A 21,460-nucleotide genomic window follows, 5' to 3' on the forward strand; every position below is an offset into this window, starting at 1 on the left:
CCTTCAGGCCGCCACCTGGCCACCTCGTCTCCATCAAGGGCTCTAGGCGCGCGCCAGCGGCGCGTTAGGGTCAGGCTTGCCAAGCCCAGTAGGGGGTGGAGACGTGTGTCGGGTGTCTTCAAACCCCAACCGCACAGGTGACGAGTCAGACCTGAAACTGGGAAGAATCTGGTCCTTTCACCACATTTTTGAATCCACCCACCTCCCCAAAACAAAACAACAGCTTCAGAATATTTTCTGAATAATGCAGCCGAATTCGGTATCAGCCTCATCCCCAAACGGCAAACAAGCCCGCTACCCTCGCCAAATCGGAACTGGAGCTGAATTCAGGAAAAGGAAAAGGAGAAAACCTTCCCTCACGCGCCTCGCCGTGGCGGGGGTCCCCGAAACCCCCAAAGCCCGGGGCCCGCACCGCAGGGCGCCTTCCCCTGTCCCAGCGCGCCGCGCTCCTGCTCTCCCCAATCGCGCGCCCTCTCGCTGCCGGCGCCGCTAGGGTTAAAAGTTACCTCTTGGTTTCTTCTGCCTGCAGCCCCCCCCCCCCCCGGGGCCGGATGATGTAACCCCCCTCCCCGCGCCCTCCCCGCCCCCCTCCACCATGTGACACTTTAATTAATAATAGCGCCGTCAGCACAACAAACGCACAACACAAGGAGAAACTTGGTGTCCAGGGGAGGCCCCCGGCGGCTGGAGCGCGGCGGCGGCGGGCGCAGAGGCCGGAGGCAGAGGAGGCGAGGGGCGGCCCGAGCGCGGGGAGGGAGAGAGGCGAGCGGTCATGTGCCCGTGCCCCCTGCACCGCGGCCGCGGCCCCCCCGGCCGTGTGCGCCTGCAGCGCGGGCCGCCTGGGTCTGCGCTCCTCCGCCGCGCAGCTCACCGCCGCCCGGCTCAAGGCGCTCGGCGACGAGCTGCACCAGCGCACCATGTGGCGGCGCCGCGCGCGGAGCCCGAGGGCGCCGGCGCCCGGCGCGCTCCCCACCTACTGGCCCTGGCTGTGCGCGGCCGCGCAGGTGGCGGCGCTGGCGGCCTGGCTGCTCGGCAGGCGGAACTTGTAGGAACGCGGGGCTTCTTGGTGGGGCCAGAGCCGAGACCCAGCCGGATCGAGCAACAGGTATGCAAGCGATCGAGCAAGCAGAACCAGGGCGCGGCAGCTGGGCACTGCACACGCGGGCCTGGACCCGGAGCGGGAGAGTAGCAAGTTGGGCTTTCTTCTGTTACCCTCTTTTTCTTCCTGTACTCTCTTCTCTCTCTCACAAGGATCTTCGTCACCCTCTCCTACCCAGTCCCCATCCGTCCATACAAGTGTAAGGCCCACCGTTTCTGTCCCTATCTCTTGGTCTTAAGTGCACCTTGCCACTCTTCAGCGCGGTGGCCTTGGGAGGACTTCAGCCTCCACAATCCCCACCAGCACCACAAGTATACACACAATGCAAGTGCAAAGTGTACTTGCTCTAAAAAGGTGATCACAAGCCACGTCAAATGATTATTATGCATTGGGGTTTCAAAACAGGTCCCGGGTCGCCTTCCAAGTCCTTGCCATACCTAAGTCGCCACTGTCTCCATCACCTCTACTGGCCATCACCTTTCCAGTGTCTGGAAAGTGTCACTTGTCCAGTCTGGATCCCTATTCACCCCGAGCTCATCTGGCTACTTCCTTCCCCTCTAGGTTTGCAGCTGGCTTGGTCTTTCTCTCCAAGGCCCCGGCACTTTGCAGTTCTCGGTCACCCTGCCAACTCAGTCGCTCCTTCTCTGGAGAGGTGTCCAACTTAAGGAGCTTGGCCTCCTGTCACCAGACGGTTGTAGCTGTAAAAAGGAGAGGCCCAGGAAGTTGGAATGAATATGAGGTTCTTAGGGAAACTCCAAAAGTTTTAATAAGAAAGTATTTATTGAGCTTCTGAGTACTAGGCAGTTCAGGGTGGGGATGTTTTGAAAGAGCTCGTCGTCACCGGACAGGGGTGGAAGGAGTACTGAGTGCCTAGTGTGCTTGGTGTTAGAGAACTGTGCTAGGCCCTTGGCGTGGGGGCAATTATTGAGCACTAACTGTGCGCCTGGCACTGTGCTCGGGCTTTGGAGGAGGGGCAAAAGTGTTAAGGATCGTCTTTCCTAAGGAAAGAGCTCTGCAGAAAATGGGGGTGGAGAGAATCAGACAGGGCCACCACAGGTGAGCCAAGGGGCAGAAGGTGCAGATTAAGGGTGAGCACCGGATGCTCAGCCCACGGATGCCCAGCCCACGGATGCCCGGCTCTGTGGTCTGGGCTCTTCCCCACCGTACACAGACACCTTGGGAAGCTGGCGGAGCGCCCGCAGGCTAGGCCCGGGCGTCTGCGCCCTCAGGGAGAGGCGGCAGCCGGAGCGTGGGGGGTGGCAACGCCCGGGGAGCTGCGGGGGTGCGCGGGGTGTGAGCCGGGAGCGCGGGCGACAGATGTCGCGTGGGCCCGCGCAGCCCGGGCGCTGGCGAAGAGAAGCGCGCGCTTTGGGGAGCTCTCCTCGCAGCTCCCGGGCGCCGAAGCTCCCATCCGCTTCTCCCCGCCTTCCTCCACCCAGGCCAGAAGGGGCCGGACTGGGGCTGCGGAATCCCAGGGCCCCGACCAACATTTTGGATCATGTGCGGGGAACAGAAAGGGGGAGTCGAGCGACAGTTTTGAAGGCCAAACCAAATCGTGGGATTTGAGAAAAAAAAAAAAAAAAAAAAAAAAAAAAAAGAAAAGAAAAAAGGCCAGGAGAGGAGGAGGAAAAGGAAGGTTGGGTACCTGCAGAAAAAGGGACATTGAAGAACAAGTCGCAACTGGGAAAAAGATGGGAGGGAGGCAAGTGGAACAGCAGTGGGGAAGGGGCTTTGGTTCTGGGGTTACAGGTGGGCTCGCAGGAGCGCTCACTTTCAGGGACAGGGCGGTGCGGGGTGTCGGGCGCCCCACCCCGGAGGCGGAGGACTCCGGCCAGGGCCCGAGCGTATGGTGGTGTGGGTGTCACCGAAGAAGAGTCTGCGGGGCGAAGCCGGGGCGCTCCTCTGCGCGCGGACGCGGTGGAGAAGTTTGGGACAGTGCGGCCCTCGCTACCCGCGGGTGGCGAGAGGTTCGCTAGGGCTGCAGGTGTAGGAGGCAGGCAGGTAAGTGTCGCGGTGGAGTTTACTTGCGCATCCTCACTGTTGCAGCCCCGAAGTTAGTTCTGTGCTGCTCCCGGACTGCGCCCACGTCCTCCCCACACCCCCCTCTGGGTTCTCCTAGCGCCTGCTGTGCCCCGCTGGAGCGTCCGCAGGAGCCACGCCCTGCAGGGTCCTCCTGCCTCGGTCGCCGTGACCCCACAAGGCTTTCTTCCAGCGCCACCCCCTCTAGCCCTTCCGACACTGGTAGATTGTAGCTCATCCCCTGCCCGCGCGCTGGGTCCAGGGATCCCCCATGTTTGGGCTCCTGGTCAGCAGGGGGTTCTCTCCCTTCTGTCTACATCCTGACCTCAGAGTGCATGCAACTCCGGCCTTCCTGATACTGTGAATTTTTTCCCCATCTTTCCCCAGCTCCAGTAAATTAGGTAGCAGTGAAAGGAAATCCCCGGGAGAAAGATCATTTGTTGAGTTCTGTGTTGAATGTAGGGTGCTCTCCACTTTCCCTATACTGGTGGAGAAATGGGGACGCTCACCCCTACCTGGGTGCCTCAGGGACTTTCTGTCTGCCACAGAGGGCAGGGGCCACCATTTCCAACTCTCTTGGGTTTAAGGGTGAGTTTGCTGTAGGCAGTATCAAAAGGTCCGACAGACTTGTTCTGGAGATCTACTGTGAGCCTGTTCTCAAAAATCGTCATTAAAAACAACAGAAACTAAAACGTGAGACTCGGTTTTCCCATATGTAAAATGGGGACAGTCCAAAATAGCAACTGTATTTAAGACATAGGTCAAATGAACCCATATGCAGTGACAGAACAGTGCCTGGCTCTGTCCCAAAGTCGTCAACATTTTACCATTGTCATTGCTGGTGTCCTATCTGTCCTCTTGGGAAATAGGTGCTGGACAGGTTAGGGGGGCATAATGGTTTAAATCAATGGATTTAAGTGCCCAGCCAGGCCAGGGGGAGGTACTTAGTGGTAGAGCCCCTGCTGAGCACGTGGGAGGTCCTGAGGTTGACCCCTAGTGTTGCTTAAAAACAAACAAACAAAAAAATGTGAGTACCCAGTTACTTGCAGGCAGCGTGGCCTCGGGAGAGAGCTATTGCTTCACTGAATCTCTCTCTGTAAACTCGAACTGTACTCTTCCAGGGTTTATTTTGGCAGAGAAGAGAACATCCATTTAAAAGTGTCCAGTACAGTGCCTGGTTCTTAGCTCACTCAGCTTGAAAGGAAGTAGGTGGCATCCTACTGATTTCAAGCGGGAACCTGAGGCAGAGAGCATCCAGCTGGCCCTCCCAGATTCGGAACTGGAATTGAAATTTGTCTTTGAGGACCACAGGACCCTCACTCACCCCCTACCACAGGACTTGGGGGCTGCCAGGGAAGAGAAGGTAGTACTGTGAATTCCTGCACTAGCGAGATTCCCTTTCTGAAGGTGCCTGGGGAGTCTCCTCGCAGGCTGGGGAGGCCGGGAGGAGGACGGGTATGATTTAACCAGTCACGGCTCAGAGATACGGGAGAGGAACAAAAGAAGCTTTATGGTGAGCCGCTGGCGGGCGGAGGCGTGGGAGGAGGGCGGGAGAACGTGCCTTGGGAGGGAGAGGGAATGGAGCCGAGGAATCTGCCCGGGAGAGGGGGCCGGGTGGGCAGACCCTGCCTTGGGACCTGGGGAAAAGGAGAAAGGGGGACTCTGGCGGCCCCAGAGGAGACGTGGTCAGTGGCAAGGAAGATAATGGGCCCGGCAGGAGCCTGCTTTAATGAATTAATGAAGGGCTGGCCCTCCAGCCAGACAAGCTAACTGGTTCTTGGCAGGTACTTTGGGGATTAAGTGGTTAAACCTGGAGGCGCGACCCGCAGGCTTCCCTCCCAGCCCTGCACCCCTGCCAGGATTACTTTTAGCGCTTGAAAGCTTGGGCTTCTGCTTGGCCAGGGGAGAGCGCCAGGCTGCAGGAGGAGGACAGCTGTTGGGGAGGCACCCCCGGGAAGGGGCCAGATGTGCAAGACCCTGGCAGTCTTCCTGCCACATGGTCGCTGTCTGGAATCATCCACTTGCCTAGTGAGAGGCCTCAAGTGCACAAGTGACTGGGCTGTGGATGTAAAAACAGCCCCACTGAGGGATAATTAAATACGCCCTTGGATGTGGGCTGGGTGGATTTGGCCATCTCTCCGCTAGGTTTTGAAAAGGCAGCTTTTCAGACCCACCTCAGGAGGCAGGGAAGGGCCTGACTCTTGTTTCCCACTGGTGTTTGCGTGGCAGGGTTTCAAAGGACTACTGAGCACCCCATAGTGTCCCCAGCCCCCTGGTGACTTCTTTGCCACTGGTGCACAACTATGAGCTGAAAAAAACAAATCACTTAGAAACTATGCAAGACCGTCTTCTGTCCCCTCCCCTTTGCAGAGAATGGACCCGCCCCTAGCCCTGGGCCTGTCCCCGCCCCCTGCAGAGAATGGACCCGCCCCCAGCCTTGGGCTTTGTGCATGATAGACGAGCTCTATCATCCTTGGCCCAAAGTTAGTTCTTATTTTTCTCCAAATTCAGCTTCTTGCTTTTACTCAACTATTAATATTCAACTATTATTATTGCGGTTCTGGAGACCTAACCCAGGGTCTCAGCATGCTAGGCTGGTGCTCCACCACTGAGCTACACCCCCATCTCTCGACTATTAGTTAATGAGTGCCTATTGTATGCAAGGCACCGAAGATACAGAAAGGACCAAGATATGGAAGGCCGGCTCCGTGGAACTTGTATTTTATTGGAAAGAGAAGTAATTAGTACATAGATCTTGTTCGGTTTACTGTTGTATAATAAATTACTCCAAAATGCAGTGACTTTGAACAGTTACTTTATTATGCTCATACATGCTGTGGGCTGGGAATCTGGTCAGGACGTAGTGTTGGGGGGTCCATAGTGTGATTTGTTCTAGCTGCAGAATGACTGGGGGGCTGGTCTTGGGACTGGGACTTCATTTACATGTCTGGCTGTTGTTGCTGGGAGACAGCTGGTGCTGTCAATCAGAGCCTCTTGTAATCTGGGCTTCCTCACAGCATGGTGGCCCTTAGGATTGGATTCTGACATGGTGATTCAGAGCCTCAAGAATCAGTGACCAGGGAAACCAGGTGAAAGCTGCTGTGCTTCCCTGATGCAGCTTCGGGAATCATTGAGGTTAGAAACAAGTTGTGAGCCAGGCCAGATTCAAGGCGCAGGATCTGACTCCTGGCCACGGAGAGTGCCAAGGTTCTAGAACAGCCTGTGGAACAGGAAATCCTGTTGAGGCCATTTTTGGATTATGCAAGGTAACCCAGAGATCATCTCAGGAAATTCTGGGGGCTCTGAAGGTGATCCATGATGATACTGTGATGGAGCACGTGCTGAGTGCTTGGGCAAGTACCACCTTGCAGGGGAGCCCAGGAAATAGTGCTCTTGGATGGCAAGAAGGAGCCGTGGCTAGACCTGGAAGAAAGATGTTATAGAACAATAGCAAGTCCAGTACCCTGCAGGTGAGCCTTCGCGTGGTGTATTCGAGGAACAGAAGGGCAAGCAGTGTAGCTTGGTGGCTGAGCTGGGCTAAGATACAGGATGCAGAGATGAACAAGTCCCGCCGTCTGCACCTTTCTGCTCTAAACTGGTGCCCCTGCTATTGAGTCGGGGATCTCTGTTTTGGCCCACATCGGTCAAATGCATCCTTCAATTACTGCTGGATGAACAGAAAAGAAGGGAATCCTTTAACCCTCCTGCAAAGAGAAAATTGGCTTCTCCAAGATGGCTGCCTCACAGCGCTCTGCTCCCATGAACCTTTGCTCCCTGGGTTAGAGACTTAAATTGCTCTGGAAAACTAATATGTAATATTCTTTTTAAAAGTAACTTCTTTCTTGAGAACAAAAAAGAAATTTGCAAGTTCATCGTCAACTCTTTGGAAAATGTTGAATAGAAGAAAATTGTAGTCTTGCCTCCAGAGAAAGGGGGTCCAGCTTTGAGCAGAGGGTCTGAGAATAGAAGATTTCAACCCCCTGCCCTGTGTGATGGCCAAAGAGCTTGAGTTCTCCATTGACTCCGACTTGACCCTCCATGGTGCAATTTTATGATTGCCACCTGATGGTGGTACCAGGGACTGTCTGCCTGGGACGCTGGTACCTCTGCCCTGTGGTGCACTCTCTTCAGGCTGGATGAAGGGGCTTCCTGGAGCCCCATTCCTGGGAGAGGCTCCCTAGAAACTTCCAAATCCCTTAAGCAGACGTTGGCGAGTTAACGAACCAAATAGGAAATCTGTTAGTCTGCAGCTTTACTGGACTCATTCTCTGGAGGTCGCAGTGGTAAATGGGATAAATACTGTATTAGACTGTATTTTGTTCTATTTATTTTTTATTTATTTTGGTACTGGGCATTGAACCCAGGGGCACTTAAGCACTGAGCCACCCCACCCCCCAGCCCTCATTTGTATTTTATTTAGAGACAGGGTCTCACGGAGTTGCTTAAGGCCTCACTAAGTTGCTGAGGCTGGCTTCGAACTCACGATCTTCCTGCCTCCGCCTCCCGTGCCACTGGGATTACTGGCGGGCGCCAGCGCGCCCTGCTATATTTTGTATTATTTAAATGGCATATACTAGATAGTGTGAAAACGTTTCATGAGAAAGCAGTTTCCTAGAAGTGGTTTCCCTTTTTGATTTTTTTTTCTTTTTACAATAACATGACCCTGGCCTGGGGATGCAGCTCAATGGTACAAAAGGTGCTTATGAGCATGCGTGAATCCCTGAGTTCCCTCCCAGCACCCAAAACATAATACTGCTATTTAAAAAAAAACAAAACACTTCTGTTTGAGAAACAATTTCTACTTTGAAATCATATCAATAAAAGATGTACATGCACTTGTGATTCTCTGCTCCGTCTCCCTCTCTTTTTTTGTGGTGCTGGGAATGAACTCGGGCGATACACATGTTAGGCAAGTGCTCTACCATTGTGCTGTACCCACAGGCAACTCAGAATTCTTTTAATAAAGATCTACACTCAGAGTTTAGAAGAAAATTGTTGTGATTGGTTTCATCTCACTATATACTAGTGTATTTCTTTCCATTTAAAAAATCGGATTAGTACTTTAGCAGATAGATAAATATATTATCTGCAAACTGACTTTTGCAACCTATTGTTGTCCCCAGTATCTACAGGGGATTGGTTCCAGGATCCACTTGGTGATTGACAGCCACCCTGCTCAAGTCCCTTATGCAGAATGATGTGGTCTTTGTATGTAACCTATGCATATCCTGTGTTCTTTAAATCATTCTAGATCACTCATCATACCCAATGCAAAAAGTCTGTGTATGTTTAGCAGAGATGCAGTTATTTTCTGAATGTTTTCAATCCACACTTGGTGGGACTCACCCGGGCCTGGAGTGCTGACCATTTCACACACAGTTCTCTAGGCTTTACTTATTTTTCTGAGCACACTTAAAGTTTGTGCTATTTGGTTATTTCAACATTTATGTCCACTATTGTTGGGCATTTGGATTGGCGAAGACCTTCTAAGATGCTGCCATACTGATTCTAGAAGGACTTCCAGTGGCTTTTGAGGGGAAGGTCTTCTGGGAGTGGGTCACTGGGATAGATTCAAGAAGAGGTACTGTTTTCAAAGACCTCCTGGACTTCAAAGATCATTGGCAGACCATGGAACCTAAATCTTGAGTCGGAAACCTTACCCACTGGTAACTGATTATTTTATTCACCCCAATTTTATGCTCCATCAGATAACGGCCTCCATCTGCCATTTACTAGTGGTGTGACCTTGGGCCAGTCCCTTTACCTCCTGAGCCTCAGCTTCTTCCCCTGGAAACTGGGAATCCCAATAGTGCATTGGAGGGTGCTGGTCCTAGAGAACCCGGCTCGGCTTCGGAAGACCTGGCCCTGTCCTCTTCTGTGATTGGCCGTGAGCTCCCAGGGTACGGAAGCTTGCTGAGGTCTGGTCAGTGCACACCAGCCATGCCACAGACATTCTGAGGATGTTGAGTGACCGCTGGGACTTGGGCTGGGCCTTGGTGGTTTTAGGTTGAGTTCATGGGGCCATCTAAATGGCAGGGACAGGCGCTCCAGAAGCTTTGCTGAGCCTCCTGCTTAAAGCAGATGCTACTTCTGCCTCCCCCCACTGTGACCGGCCAGTAGCCTGCTGGAGTCACCCCTGGGGCTGGGAGAACGGGTGCATGGAGTGCTCTCGCTTGGATGGACCTCTTACTCGGCCATTACCCCAGGACAGGGCTCCCGTCCTGGACAGCGCAGGCCTCTCAGCCCTGCAAGGATGCAGTCACCACATCTCTTTAGTCCCTCACTGTGTCCCCGAGTCTGGGGGCACGGGGACTGCCATGGAGCCCGCAGTCCCCGACCACTGAGTGCAGGAATGTGGGCAGTTGGGGAATCCCATAAATGACATCAACCAAATGGGCTGATGTCACTTTCCTCTGCTTCCGTCTACTACCAACCACAGTTTTGGTCCAGTTTTCAAGATCTGGGCCTCCAAAAGGTCACTCTTCTAGAAACAAAGGCAGAGCTAGAAAGGACACGAGGGCCCATCTAACCCAGCCCCCTCGGTGGGCAGATAGGGAAACTGAGGCCCAGAGGCTTGGGATAAGGAGCTGACCTTAAAGGCCCCGGTGTCTCGGGCTGAGGTTGAAACCAGTCATTTCCCAGATGACTGTGGCTTGAATCGTATTTGACTTGTTTTTTTTTTTTCTTTTCTTTTCCTCGGATACTTAAAAATCAGGCAGTCTTGTGTAGAAACCCGTATTTCCAGTTTTTCTTGATGAGACAAACGCTCCAGGCATCCCAGACCTCCAGGTGCGTTTGGTGGGGCTCAGTGGGTTTCCTTCCTGACCTCTGGTTTCGGGGATCCCCTACCAGACCTTCCTGGGTGCGCACACCCACCCGTGGGTCCTCTCTGAAGTCCACGCGCCCGTGCCTCCATCTGCTTCCCTGCCCTTTCCCCCAGTGAAAGCGGGTTGTTGAGATGGTCCCGAGTCAACGCAGAAAGCTTTTCTTCACCCTCGTGAATGGCCACGTGGGTGGACCATGACTTACTCTTGGGTCCCCTCCCCAGCCACAGTGGCCTATTTTCCGAATGGTGTGAACCAGGTCACGGGGGCGCTTGGAAGGTCAAATTCCCAGAGGCTTCCACGACTGCGCAGGTGGTCGCCGGGGCTGCAGAGGGGCCAGAGGGCCTTTGGAGACCAGGGTTTGCTTCGAGAAGCCTCTGCCCATTTTAACCGGGTTCTGTTCTGTGCTGAGCGACTTCTTCCCGACTTCAGGGCCGACTCCTCTGAAAGTCGAGTTAGCCTGACATTCCACCAGCCGCCACCTTGTATGGGTAGCAGCTGTGAGTCCTTGAGTCCTTCCATGGACTTAAGGGGACCAATTCTGTCCAGCCATAGCGTTGATGACCATGTACTGCTAGCAGAAGCTGAAGTGTAGCAAATGCCTCCTCCAGAGGCTGCGGAAGGGGCTCTTTCTTCCTCCAACACCCAAACGCCATCTGCTTTTTTCAGTCTCCTTAGCACAGTCTCCCCGGTTTCCTGACTGGCCAGCCAGAGCGTCCCTTACCTAAACTAGAGCAATCTTCCCGCTAGGAGGACTCTGCACGGGCAGCTTTCCCCCAGGTCCTAGGCACCGGGATTGCTGGAACTGCCCCATGTCCCAGCTGAGGTCAGCCTGCAGGAATCAGGGACAGGAGAGCTGGCAGCAGCCACCTGTGCTCACTCACTGACTCCTTCACCGACACTCAACAGGCGTGAAATGCAGCATCTACTGTGTGTCAGGCACTGTGCTGGGCTCTGGGGACAGAAGGGTAGGAAAAGGAAAAGAGGACACCGTGTCTATAAGTGGGCGGAAAATACCTTCAGAGGCTGAACAACCAGCTGTTCACAGCTGCTGCCTCTGGGCAGGTGGGCGGGTTTGGGAGGGAGCCAAGGAGACCTTTATACTCTTTTATGTTGCTTGAATGTGTGGTTTACCACTTGGGCAAATAACAAGAGCAAAAAAAGATATTTTTTAAAAAAATTTTTAAATGGGGCCATTTCGCAGGGAATCCAGAGTCCTGACTCTTCTTGGGACGGGACTTCCCAGGGAACCTTGGCATCGCGGGTGAAAAGTGGAAACAGGAACATTTTTCCAAGACGATTCATGCATCTCTCCAGTCCTGAGCTTTGGTTGTGAGTCAGCATCTGAGAAAGTTCTTTATGAGCCAAGTTTGAGGGCAACCTATCCCAGGAGCAGAGCCGTGGCTCATGGGGACTGGCGGACTCGATGTTTAAAAAACAATTTTCAATCGTACAGTGACTGCTTGTAAAAAAAAAAAAAAGAAGAAGAAAAAGAAAGAAAACCACACAACACACACACACACACACACACACACACACAATAATGCAGAGGTAAAGTATATAACACACAGCAGGTGCTCTTTTACTGTCCCCAAATCCACTCCCTGAGGGTAAATAACAAGGATAACAATAATAATAATAAATGCAGACCTGACTGTGTGTCATGGCTTCTGAGTGTCTTGGGCATATTACTACTTTCAGTCCTTACCTCGGCACTGTGAAGAGTAGCACTCTTACTGTCTTCCTTTTCTATCCAAGGAAACCAAGGCCCAGAGAGGTTAAATAACTGCCCCATGGTCACACAGCTTTCTGAGTCAGGATTTCAGCTGAGGCATTTAACCTGAGTCTGTGTTCTTTACCATCACACTATCTTGCCTCTCTGTCAAGTTTATATAGACATAGGCATATATACACATATCCCTACCTCTCTCTCTCTATGCATATATATCTACATGTAAAGGCTGAGCATTCCTACTCTGAGAATCTGAAATCCAAAGTTCTCCAAAATCTAAACTGTTTTGAGCACCAGAATGGCAACACAAGAGAACTCTTGACCTGTCCTCATGTGACAGGTTGCCGTGAAAATGTAGATGCACTAAAAATATTGTACGAAATGAATTTTGAGTTTGGACATGGGTTTCCAGCCCTAAGACATTTCACCATGTATATGCAGATATTCCAGAATCTCAAAACAAAATCTGAACTCCAAAACACTTGGTCTCAAGCATTTTGAATATGGGAGTCTGTGTATGTTGGGGTGGGGATGGAGATAGTGTAAAACACGCACACATTCATTAAAGGAAAAGAAATTGGGGATCATGCTCTTTAGTCATTTATTCTTTGCAGTTAAGAATCAGCCAGGTCCTGTCTCATCATGTTTAGATCTGTATCTTTCTACTATGCATGTTTTTTGGGGGGATGGTGGTAGTACTGAACTCAGGGGCACTCGACCACTGAGCCCCATCCCCAGCCCTATTTTGTATTTGATTTAGAGACATGGTCTCGTTGAGTTGCCTAGTGCCTCCATTTTGCCGAGGCTGGCTTTGAACTTGCAATCCTCCTGCCTCAGCCTCCTGAGCTGCTGGGATTATAGCCACACCTGGTTCTCCTCTGCACGTTTAATTTGTCAATCCAGACTCCTACTGAGGAACTCATGGGTTGTTCCAAATTGCTGTGGTTGCAGATCAAGCTAGAAGGAAACTCCTGGGCACGTTCTCGTGACTAGTTCTGTGGGCTAGATACATACCCGGCCCAGGGTATATACCTTGAGATCCCTCCTAAAGACCTGCACATGCCCACTCTTGGTGGGAGAGGGTGACATGTTGTCCAAAGGGTGGGAACACATGCTCAAAGTGCTGAGCAGAGGTGGTTCCCAGGCTCATGTTTGACCTGCCCGTAACCAACAGTAAATGGGCTCTAGAGTTTGTCCAGTTAGTAGCCCAGGACTGTTTGGGATAAATGCCCCCCAAGGGCCCTTGTGTTAAAGTCTTGATCCCCAGCCTGCAGTGCCATTAGGAAGTGCTGAAACCTTTAAGAGTGGGGCCTAGAGAGAGGTTTTCTGGTCATTGGAGGTGTACCCTGGAAGGGGACCCTGGGGCCCTAGTCCCTTCTTCTTCCTCTCTTTTGCTTCCCTACCACCATGAGATGATCTGTTTTGTTCCATCACACTTTCCCCACCTTGCCACAGGCCCAAAGTGATGGGGCTAATCGATCATGAACCGAAACCTGCAAATCTGTGAGCCAAAATGAACCTTTCCTCTTTATAAGTTGTTATCTCAGGTATTTTGTTACAGTAACAGAAAGGTGACTAACACCCTCAGGAAACCTTTAGACAGACTGACTGTAGGATTAATGATTTACAGGTTGGGAAATCGAAATCAATTGCTGGTCTCACCTCGTTTTGTATGCAAATGCTGTTACTTTGGGGAATGTAGTAGATTGTAGCTTTAAAAATAGTTTCTATCTCCTCTGCTGAGGCCATTGTTATTTTTCCGTCCTTATTTGTCTTCAGTGAACATATCCAACACAACTTCAGTTCCTCCGACTTTCTGAGGCAGGTCCTTGCTCATCATGGTCCTCTGAGCACGCTTGTTCCTGCCTCACCTTGCTTGGTCCCTCCCCCACCTAAACGATCCCTCCTTCTTCCAAATATCGGGAAAATACATATGCATATCTTCAAGGCCCAGTGCAAATCCTGCATCCTCTCTGAATCTTTCTTTGCTGAATGCAACCCCATCCTGACTTCTGGGCTGCCAACACTGGCCCTCTGTAGTACTTCTCTAGTGCAGAGAACAATGCTCAGCACACAGCCGACATACTCGACGGCACGTAATAGGTGCTCAGTAAACGTTCCTTCCTCTCCCTCCATCCCTCCTTTCTCTGTGCCTGTGTGTCGGGCAGCAGAGACATCAGAGTCATGCTGAGGTTCCACTGACTCATTCTGTAGATTTGTGGCTGGAAAGCAACTAGGTGAGATTTTTTTAGGTGGCTGCCAAAGCTGGTTTTCATAAACTAGGTCACGTGTGTCTATCCATTGTGTTAACTGATGTCTCTGAGCATTCTTTAAAAACAGGAGGATGACCCTGCAGGACGCAGGAGGTCTTGTGGTGCTAGTCCTCAAGGGGTAGAAGGGGAACTGGAGAGGGGACGGGCTGGCGGATCTTTGACCTCCACCTGAGCGGGTCAGGAGTAAAAGGTCCCAAGCCACTGATTTGGATCCTTGTGACTGTCAGCTCATGCGGGCTGTGGGGACCCGGTGTTTATGATTCACCTCTTTCCTGCAGTCAGATGGATTAGTCAGTGTCCAAGTTGGAGGCAGAGATGGCCCCGAATGGAATCATCAGAGACAGTTTAGCAAGGGTTCCAGGGGAAAGACATGGGCAGGGTTCAGAACACCCGTCGGGGATAATGCAGCACCCAGGGGTGGTAACAGGGGAGCTGCTACCTCTCGGAAGAACCAGACCAGGAACTAGGAGGGGGCGGTGGTTGACTGACAGGTGCCATGGCCAATCTGTGACCCGGGAAGAGAGTCAGCGAATGAACAGCCAGGGTCTCACTTCCCACTTGTGACTCCTATTGGCCAAAGCCAGCAGGAAGCCAGGGGCCAGAGGAATCTGTTGGGACAGTTGGTCCAAATCAACAGAGGGGGCTTTTTCTACCCTGGAAGTCTGTGTTACTCATGGAGTTTATACCACCTGCTTCAGGGTAGTGTGTGAAAATTTTTAATCTCATAATTTGTAACCATAAAATTTCCTTTTTTTTTTTTTTTTTTTGCAGTGCTAGGGATCAAACCCAGGACTTCATGCGTGTTAGGCAAGTGCTCCACCACAGAGCCGTATCCCCAGCTCCAAATCCACCCTTTTAAGGTGTGCAAGTCAGTGACTCTTAGTGTGTTCGCAGAGTTGTGCCACCAGCCCCACCATCGATTCTGGATATTTTCCATTTCCCTAACAGAAGCCCCATCCCCATCTGCAGTCACTCCTCACTCACCCTGTTCCCCTCAGCCCTAAGCAGCCACCATTCCACTTGCTGTCTGTAAAGCTTTGTCTGTTCTGGACATTTCATATAAATGGAATCACACAGGATTTATCCTTCTGCATCTGGCTTCTTTCGCTTGGCATGATGTTCTCAAGGTTCATATCCATCGGTGGAGAAAGTATCAGTAGTGCCTCGTTCCTTTTTTATGGCCAAGTAATATTCCTTTGTGTGAACAGACCACATTGTGCTTATCCATTCATTAGTTTATGGACATTTGGGTTGTTCCCACTTTTTGGAGATTGTGCAATGCTGCTGTGAACATCTGTGTATAAGTTCTTGTGGATATATATTTTTCCACGGTCTTGGGTATGTTCTGGTTTTCCTGCCTTGCTTGGAGTGCCCATTTTCTTTTCCAGGTGAGTTTCTTGACACTCTTCAATTCTCAGTAGGGACCTGCCTTTTTCTCTGGGGAACTTCTCTGACTCCCCTTCTCCCTCATGAGCTGCCTCTCCCGGGTCTCCCCAGGCACCTGCTCTCCACACAAGGTCATATTATCAATTTCTCCCCATCTCCCTGTTGGCCTCTGAGCCCCTCAAGGGCCAAAATTATGACATGGGGTAGGCACGTTCAGGAATGGATGAATGAGCATGCAGAGACTCCACAGCCCTGCCTGGAAAAGGAATCTAGGCAGTGAACAGATGAAGGTCCTGATCCTAAGATTGAGAAGCCGAAGAGGCATCGTAGCTCTAGATTTTTTATTTTTTTTAAAATTTTCAAAAGATGCCAATGCAAACACCCAGGTCTGCAAACAGAGAGGCGGGTGTGTGCGTGCAAAACGTCTGTTTGGTGAAGGCTGCGATGTGGGCAGAGCTTCCGGCGGGTGGAGAGGAACCCCACGCCTAGCTTGGGGGGAACCTTTCTCCCCAAATCTCGGCTTCCCCTGGAGCAGCTCCCCTCCCCCCTCGACATCTGGGGCCGCCTGTGCAGAAGCCCGCGGCGCTGACGTCACCCCCGGCAGCTGTCTGCACTGACGAAATACAAATCTTGATTTCTGCAGGTTGGCGAAATCCTGTGTCCTTGGAGAAAGCTGGTTCCCGATTTCCTGAGGGGGAGCCCAGAGCTTGACATGCCGCGGTTGGCGCTTCGAGAAGGAAGTGGAGGCTACGAAGGCACCTGGAGTGCAGAAGAACACTGATCGGGACTGGGGGAGCCCTTGGGAAACCCAGCTGCAGAAACGGACACCCCAATGCTATTTACGATATAGCTCTATATATACAAAAAAAAAAAAAGAGAGAGAAAATATGAATATTACGTATCAGTGCATGCCTTGTCTAGGACGTGGTCCCCTCCCCCTCGACACCTCGGATGTGAACTTGATACTTTGTAATGTCTGGGGCACCAGAAGAGAGATGCCTGCTGCTGTGTATCTAGGAAATCTGCTTAAGACTGGTGGGAATTAGCCTCCGCTGTCACCAAATACCTGGGCATAGACTGGGGCCCGGTTTTGTAGGGGCAGTCTGGGATACCCCCATTTCTTGATGCGTCCTAGCCTCTCTCTGTCCCTGTCGCTAGATCCCACTGTCGCCGCCAGAGAAATGGGATGTGTTGTTGTTGTTTTTTTCCTGCCCCTTGCCAACCTGGTGTCTCTGGTGCTTCACTTCGATTTTGCTGGTGCTAAGCGAGTTCTTTCTGGTTCTTTGGTGGTCATCTGCCGACAGACCTGGAAGGCCAGGGGACGAGAGAGATTTCTATTTTGCTGTTTTGGATTTTTTGTTTGTTTGTTTTTAAAGGGTTGAATTGCAAAAGTGCCACCTGAGAGTGTCTTTTCTCCACATGGGGGCACGAATACCCAGAAGTGCGAGGGGGCAGAGTCTGGGGTCCAGGAGGGAGGAGGGGAGGGGACACCATTGATGACCGCCTGCCTGGGAGGCCTCAGGTGTGACTTGGTGGCTGTCCCTTCCACTCCCACAGAAGTATCCTGGGAGTTCAGCCCCTGGCCTCCCCCCCTCTCCAGGGGGATTTCAGGGCTTAGATTTTATGGATTTAAAAGCCAAGAAATGGCTAGGTTTCTGGTTGAGGGTGATTTATAAGCAAGGGACATTGGGGGAGGGAGTGGGTCATTTAAATGAAATGTACCAGCATCTCCCTGACTGTCAGAGGCCTGATTCCCACCTCCCCGCATAAGCTACTATTTTCAGAAGTTTCTAGAAGGGCTAAAAAAAGATGTATGCTGGACTGAGACTTGGCTGCAAAGACTCTCCAGGGAGCCGTGATTACATTTTGCTTTCATTTTTTAAAAAGATCCAACAAAAACAGGTATTATTTCCCCAATGCGGGTAGAGTCACACACCCTCACCTGCTCTGTACCTGTCATGGCCGACATGGTGAATGAAGGTCCCTCCTGCAGACTCAGTCATTCTTTAAGGCTGGATTTGCAGGTCACCTAGAGATGGGGCTCCGATGGGCTGATTAGCAGACACCCCTGCAGTTCTGAGAAGCCAGCATCAGGATCCGTCGTTGTTAAGGTACCCGGGGCTGGAGGGGACCCCCCCCCCATGCCTGGCTGAAGATTACCACCAAGGTCAGACCACATGACCTTGTCAGGGTTGCTGAAGCTGAGAGCTGGGTTCCTTTCTTCTTGATTTTTAAACCCATGCCTTATGCTTCTCTAAAGAGCCCTTTAAAGAAAGAAGCAATCCAGAACTGCTCAAGGGGAGGGGCGCTCCCCTCGTCCACAGCCCCCAGCGCTGATCTCAGCAAAGCAAAGCAAGCAGGCTGGTTTCTGGAAAGCTTGTTTCCCTCAGCACTCAAACCTTCCCCCAGCAGATGTTTGTAGGGGACTGGAGAGCAACAAGGGCTGCAGAGGACAGAAGGTGACATCCCCACCCAGCTAGGAACTTGGAGAGGGCAGATTCACTGGGATGGCATGAAAGAGTTTCTGCTTGTATTTCCCGCCTTTCCTAGCCAGAGACCAGAATCCTAGCACATCCATTTTCTGGGACTGGGTTCCCGATCCGACAGTCGTGCGCATTCAGTTCTCTGCTTCTTGAAGGCTGTACCTTCAAGACAGCAGTGGGGACATGCTGACCCTGTAGATCTGGGGAAAGGGTGAAAGGTCAGAGGATTCCCCCCTTTTTTTTCTGACCCTGACTTGCCGCCTAGCTGATGACATTTCCCTTGGAGGACCCAGACTCCAAACTCTGGGGTTGGCACTTGGGGCGATTTCAGTTTCAATGAAGCCACACTGCTGGAGAAGCGGGCACCCGGGGCCTCCGGAAGGAGCTTTACAGCCAAGTCCCTTGTACATAGTCTCATGCATTATCAGAAACGGTGTATTTATTGAATCCTGGCCTTTTCTTGCACATCATTAATTTGAGTGCACTTCTCAACTGCCCCGATTTTTGACAAGGGGTTGTTTTTAATGCTTGTTTTTATATGAGATTTGACTTCTTGATGGACCTTTGTATTAGGAAATTGAAGCATGATCTATATGTATATATGGTCTCCACCATCTCTCCTGTTACATTACTTGGATTGCATGAGATAGTGGGCTGGGTTTTTTTTTTTTTTTTTTTTAAATATTTCCACAGTGTGCAAAAGACTGGCACCAACCCTCCCTTTCTCTCTCCCACCCCTTTCCTCCGGCTGCCAAGGAGCCATTGATTTTGATTAGCTTCACTGCAGAGCGTGTGTGAGGAGAGGGAAAGGGAGAGAGGGAGGGAGGCTTTGAAATAAATTTTAAAAAAGACCTCATATCGGGTTTCAGCAGACGGCAGTGTGTGTGTGTGTGCGTGTGTGTGTGTGTGTGTGTGTGTCCGCGCAGAGCCCAGGGAGGCCTCTGAGATCATCGCTTAGGTAGCTCGCTGCATAATGAGACCAGGGCTGTACGCCGCCTCCCCGCCTCCGTCCTGGTGGCTCTGCTGGCTCTCAGAGGGTGGGGGTCTGGGAGCCATGGGGGCTGAAGCTCATGGGACTAACCTTTCAGATTGAATCCATTCCCTTCTGGAAGCTTCTCTCCGTCACTCCATCCCCCACAAGCAAATAAGAACTCATTCCAAATCCGAGGTCCCATTTTCTGTTCCCTTTGTCGTGGGGGTAGCTCGAGCAATGAATTTCGTGGGGAGCCCCTGACCCTGCTGGCTGCTGTCCATGGTCCTAGGCTGGGGGCCTCTCCTACAGGCCATGCTTGTCCCCACTTGGCACCCTTCATTAGCACAGTAGGGACTTCTCCACTTCTTTCAATGGTCTCGTTATATTTCTTTTCTATTTTGATGGCGGGGCGGGGGGATGGTGGTTTAAACATTACTGTCACAGAACAATGAAGCTGTGACTGGTTTTACAATTCACGTAGCTGATCTCACGTTCCTCTAATGCTGTGATCATGTTTCTGACAGTGACAACATATCACTCTTCCTGCTGGTGAACTGGGGGAGTCCTGGTGTACCTGCCTCCTACACAAGAATCTTTTGGGGACACTGCAGTACCACAATGGACTTTCTGAGTGTCCACTTGGTGTTAGAAGCTGCAGTGACCAGCACCTAGGTTTTGTTCTTCTCTGTTGATACCAAGTTCTTGTCTGAAAGTTCCTTTAAGCCAACCTGGGGCAATCAGAGTCAGAAGTTAGTTAGTAAGTTAGAGGGGACAGGCCAGACACTCTGGCTGAGTCCCACGGAAGCTGACCAGAAGCTCCATAGAGGGAGGAAGTTGATGTCAGCATGTCATTTTAAGACTTAAGCCGAAAGTTTATTTTTAAAATTTTAATTGATTCATTCAACACATATTTATTGAGCATCTACAGTGTGCAGAATTCCATCTGGGAAGACTAACTTATTGATCTTGGAGGGGCATTCTTGCCCAGAACCAGATGATGTGAAATGCCCTTCTCCAGTCTGGTTCACAAGTTTTAACAGATTTGTCAGGTCACCACTGTGACCCCAAGCTTTGCCAGCAGATGGTTAAATAGTATTTACCATGCTCCATGCTACCAGCTGAAGGCAGTTAAAAAGCTGGCGACCAGCATGAAGACTGGTCTTTGCTGCTTTCTATTAATATTGAGCTCTCCTGTATGAAGCATTGGCCACTTCCGCATCTCCCTCCATGGTTCCTTGCGCTCACTCCAGCAGATGTTACAGCCCAGGGAGCTGAGCTCAGAGAGGTTATGCAACTTGGCCTCAGGCCACCCAGCCAGTGGCCGAGTCAAGCTTGGTCTCAAGTCTGTGTGACCCCCAAGCCCATGAGCTGCCTGCTCTGCTAGTCTGGACCTTTCTGTGGATTATTGCTAGTTCAGGGGCAAGAACACATGTGACCCCAGTGGGGAGCTGGGGAGCCTGACTTGGGTCCACCGTAGAGTGTCACGTTTGGGGACCCTCGAGGCTAGATGGGTTAGTGTGGAATCTTATGGACTCATTCCCCAACCTTTGTGATCCTGTTTTCAATACGGTCCAGGGCGAGTGTCCAGCTTGCAAACAGGGCCTGCCTGAAGTTGTGAGAAGCTTCTCTGACCTCTCTCCCGTCTTCTTCCCCGACCTGTACTCCGGGTCCCCTGCTCCCCTCTCCCCCCCGCCACCCCGTGTTTTGCACTATAAATGTCCAAGAGTCTGTGTGTGTGGCAGAGATGGCTGTGAGGGTATCTGGAACCCAGGGGGGCTTCTGGCCCAGCCGGAGAGGCAATAAGCGTGGGGACATTCCGTTGTGAGTTCTGGCGCGGCGGGTTTGTTTTGCTCTTTTGTAGGAGGGATTTCATACCCTGGAGATGCTTTGTACATATTTGTAATGATTTTATTAAAAACTTGGTTGTGCACTTCTAGCCAAGCCCTTTGTCTTTTCATTTCATTTTGGAAGGCTGGTCCTCAAAGCCCACGGGACAATCTGGCTGCACCGTTGATGGAGATCCCCTGCCCCTGGGTCCTGCACACCCCCCTCTTCCCTGGAGCAGGTCACACACCTGCCTCAGGTCTCTAATTCCTAAGGGCTCCTCTGGGGAAGGGTTTGCTGAGACAGTCCCCAGGCAGCAGGTTTGGGGAACATGCCCAACAATTCAGTCTCCAGCTTCGTGCAAATAGGTCACACTGGGTGACGTACTTTCCCTGCGTTTGTGTGGTCAGAGACACACCAAGAGACCGGGTTCTAGTCTCTTCCTAAGAATGGAGGTTGGGGCAGGTTCTTTTTTTTTTTTTGGGGGGGGGGGGTGTCTGTTTATAGATAAGAGACCTTCTCTTTTCCTTTGGAATCTCACCCCTTCCCCACTCTCCACACGACTTTGAGGGGCTGACTCCATCTCTCCACCTGCTCCATCCTCACCTCCAGGGCTCCGTACCTGACTGGGCCTGGCTGGTACTCCACGTCCCCCGGCTAAAGTCATCGGCCTGGAGACATGAATGTGAGGCAGCCTGAGGCCACTTTCGGAGCTCTGGGGGTGCAGAAGCTCTCTGGGCTGGGGTTGTTCAGCTAGTGGAATACAAGCATGGAGTTGCAGGGGTAGGGACATCTTACCACCACATGGGACCCGACTGTCTCAGAGGAAGACAGAACTGAGGGCAGG

General features: G+C 51.7%; 1 protein-coding gene across 1 annotated transcript; it reads left to right on the forward strand.

Annotated features, from left to right (window-relative positions):
• Positions 1 to 654: 654 nt before the first annotated feature.
• On the forward strand, positions 655 to 19,999 carry HRK (harakiri, BCL2 interacting protein). Its single transcript, XM_079152473.1, is given in 3 exon segments — positions 655 to 805; positions 807 to 1,105; positions 15,977 to 19,999. Coding segments are annotated over 2 exon segments (276 nt in total). The 5' UTR covers positions 655 to 772; the 3' UTR covers positions 1,050 to 1,105; positions 15,977 to 19,999.
• Positions 20,000 to 21,460: the final 1,461 nt, after the last annotated feature.

This window comes from Sciurus vulgaris (genome assembly GCF_902686455.1).
Source record: "Sciurus vulgaris genome assembly, chromosome: 8".
In the NCBI taxonomy this organism is placed as follows: domain Eukaryota; kingdom Metazoa; phylum Chordata; class Mammalia; order Rodentia; family Sciuridae; genus Sciurus; species Sciurus vulgaris.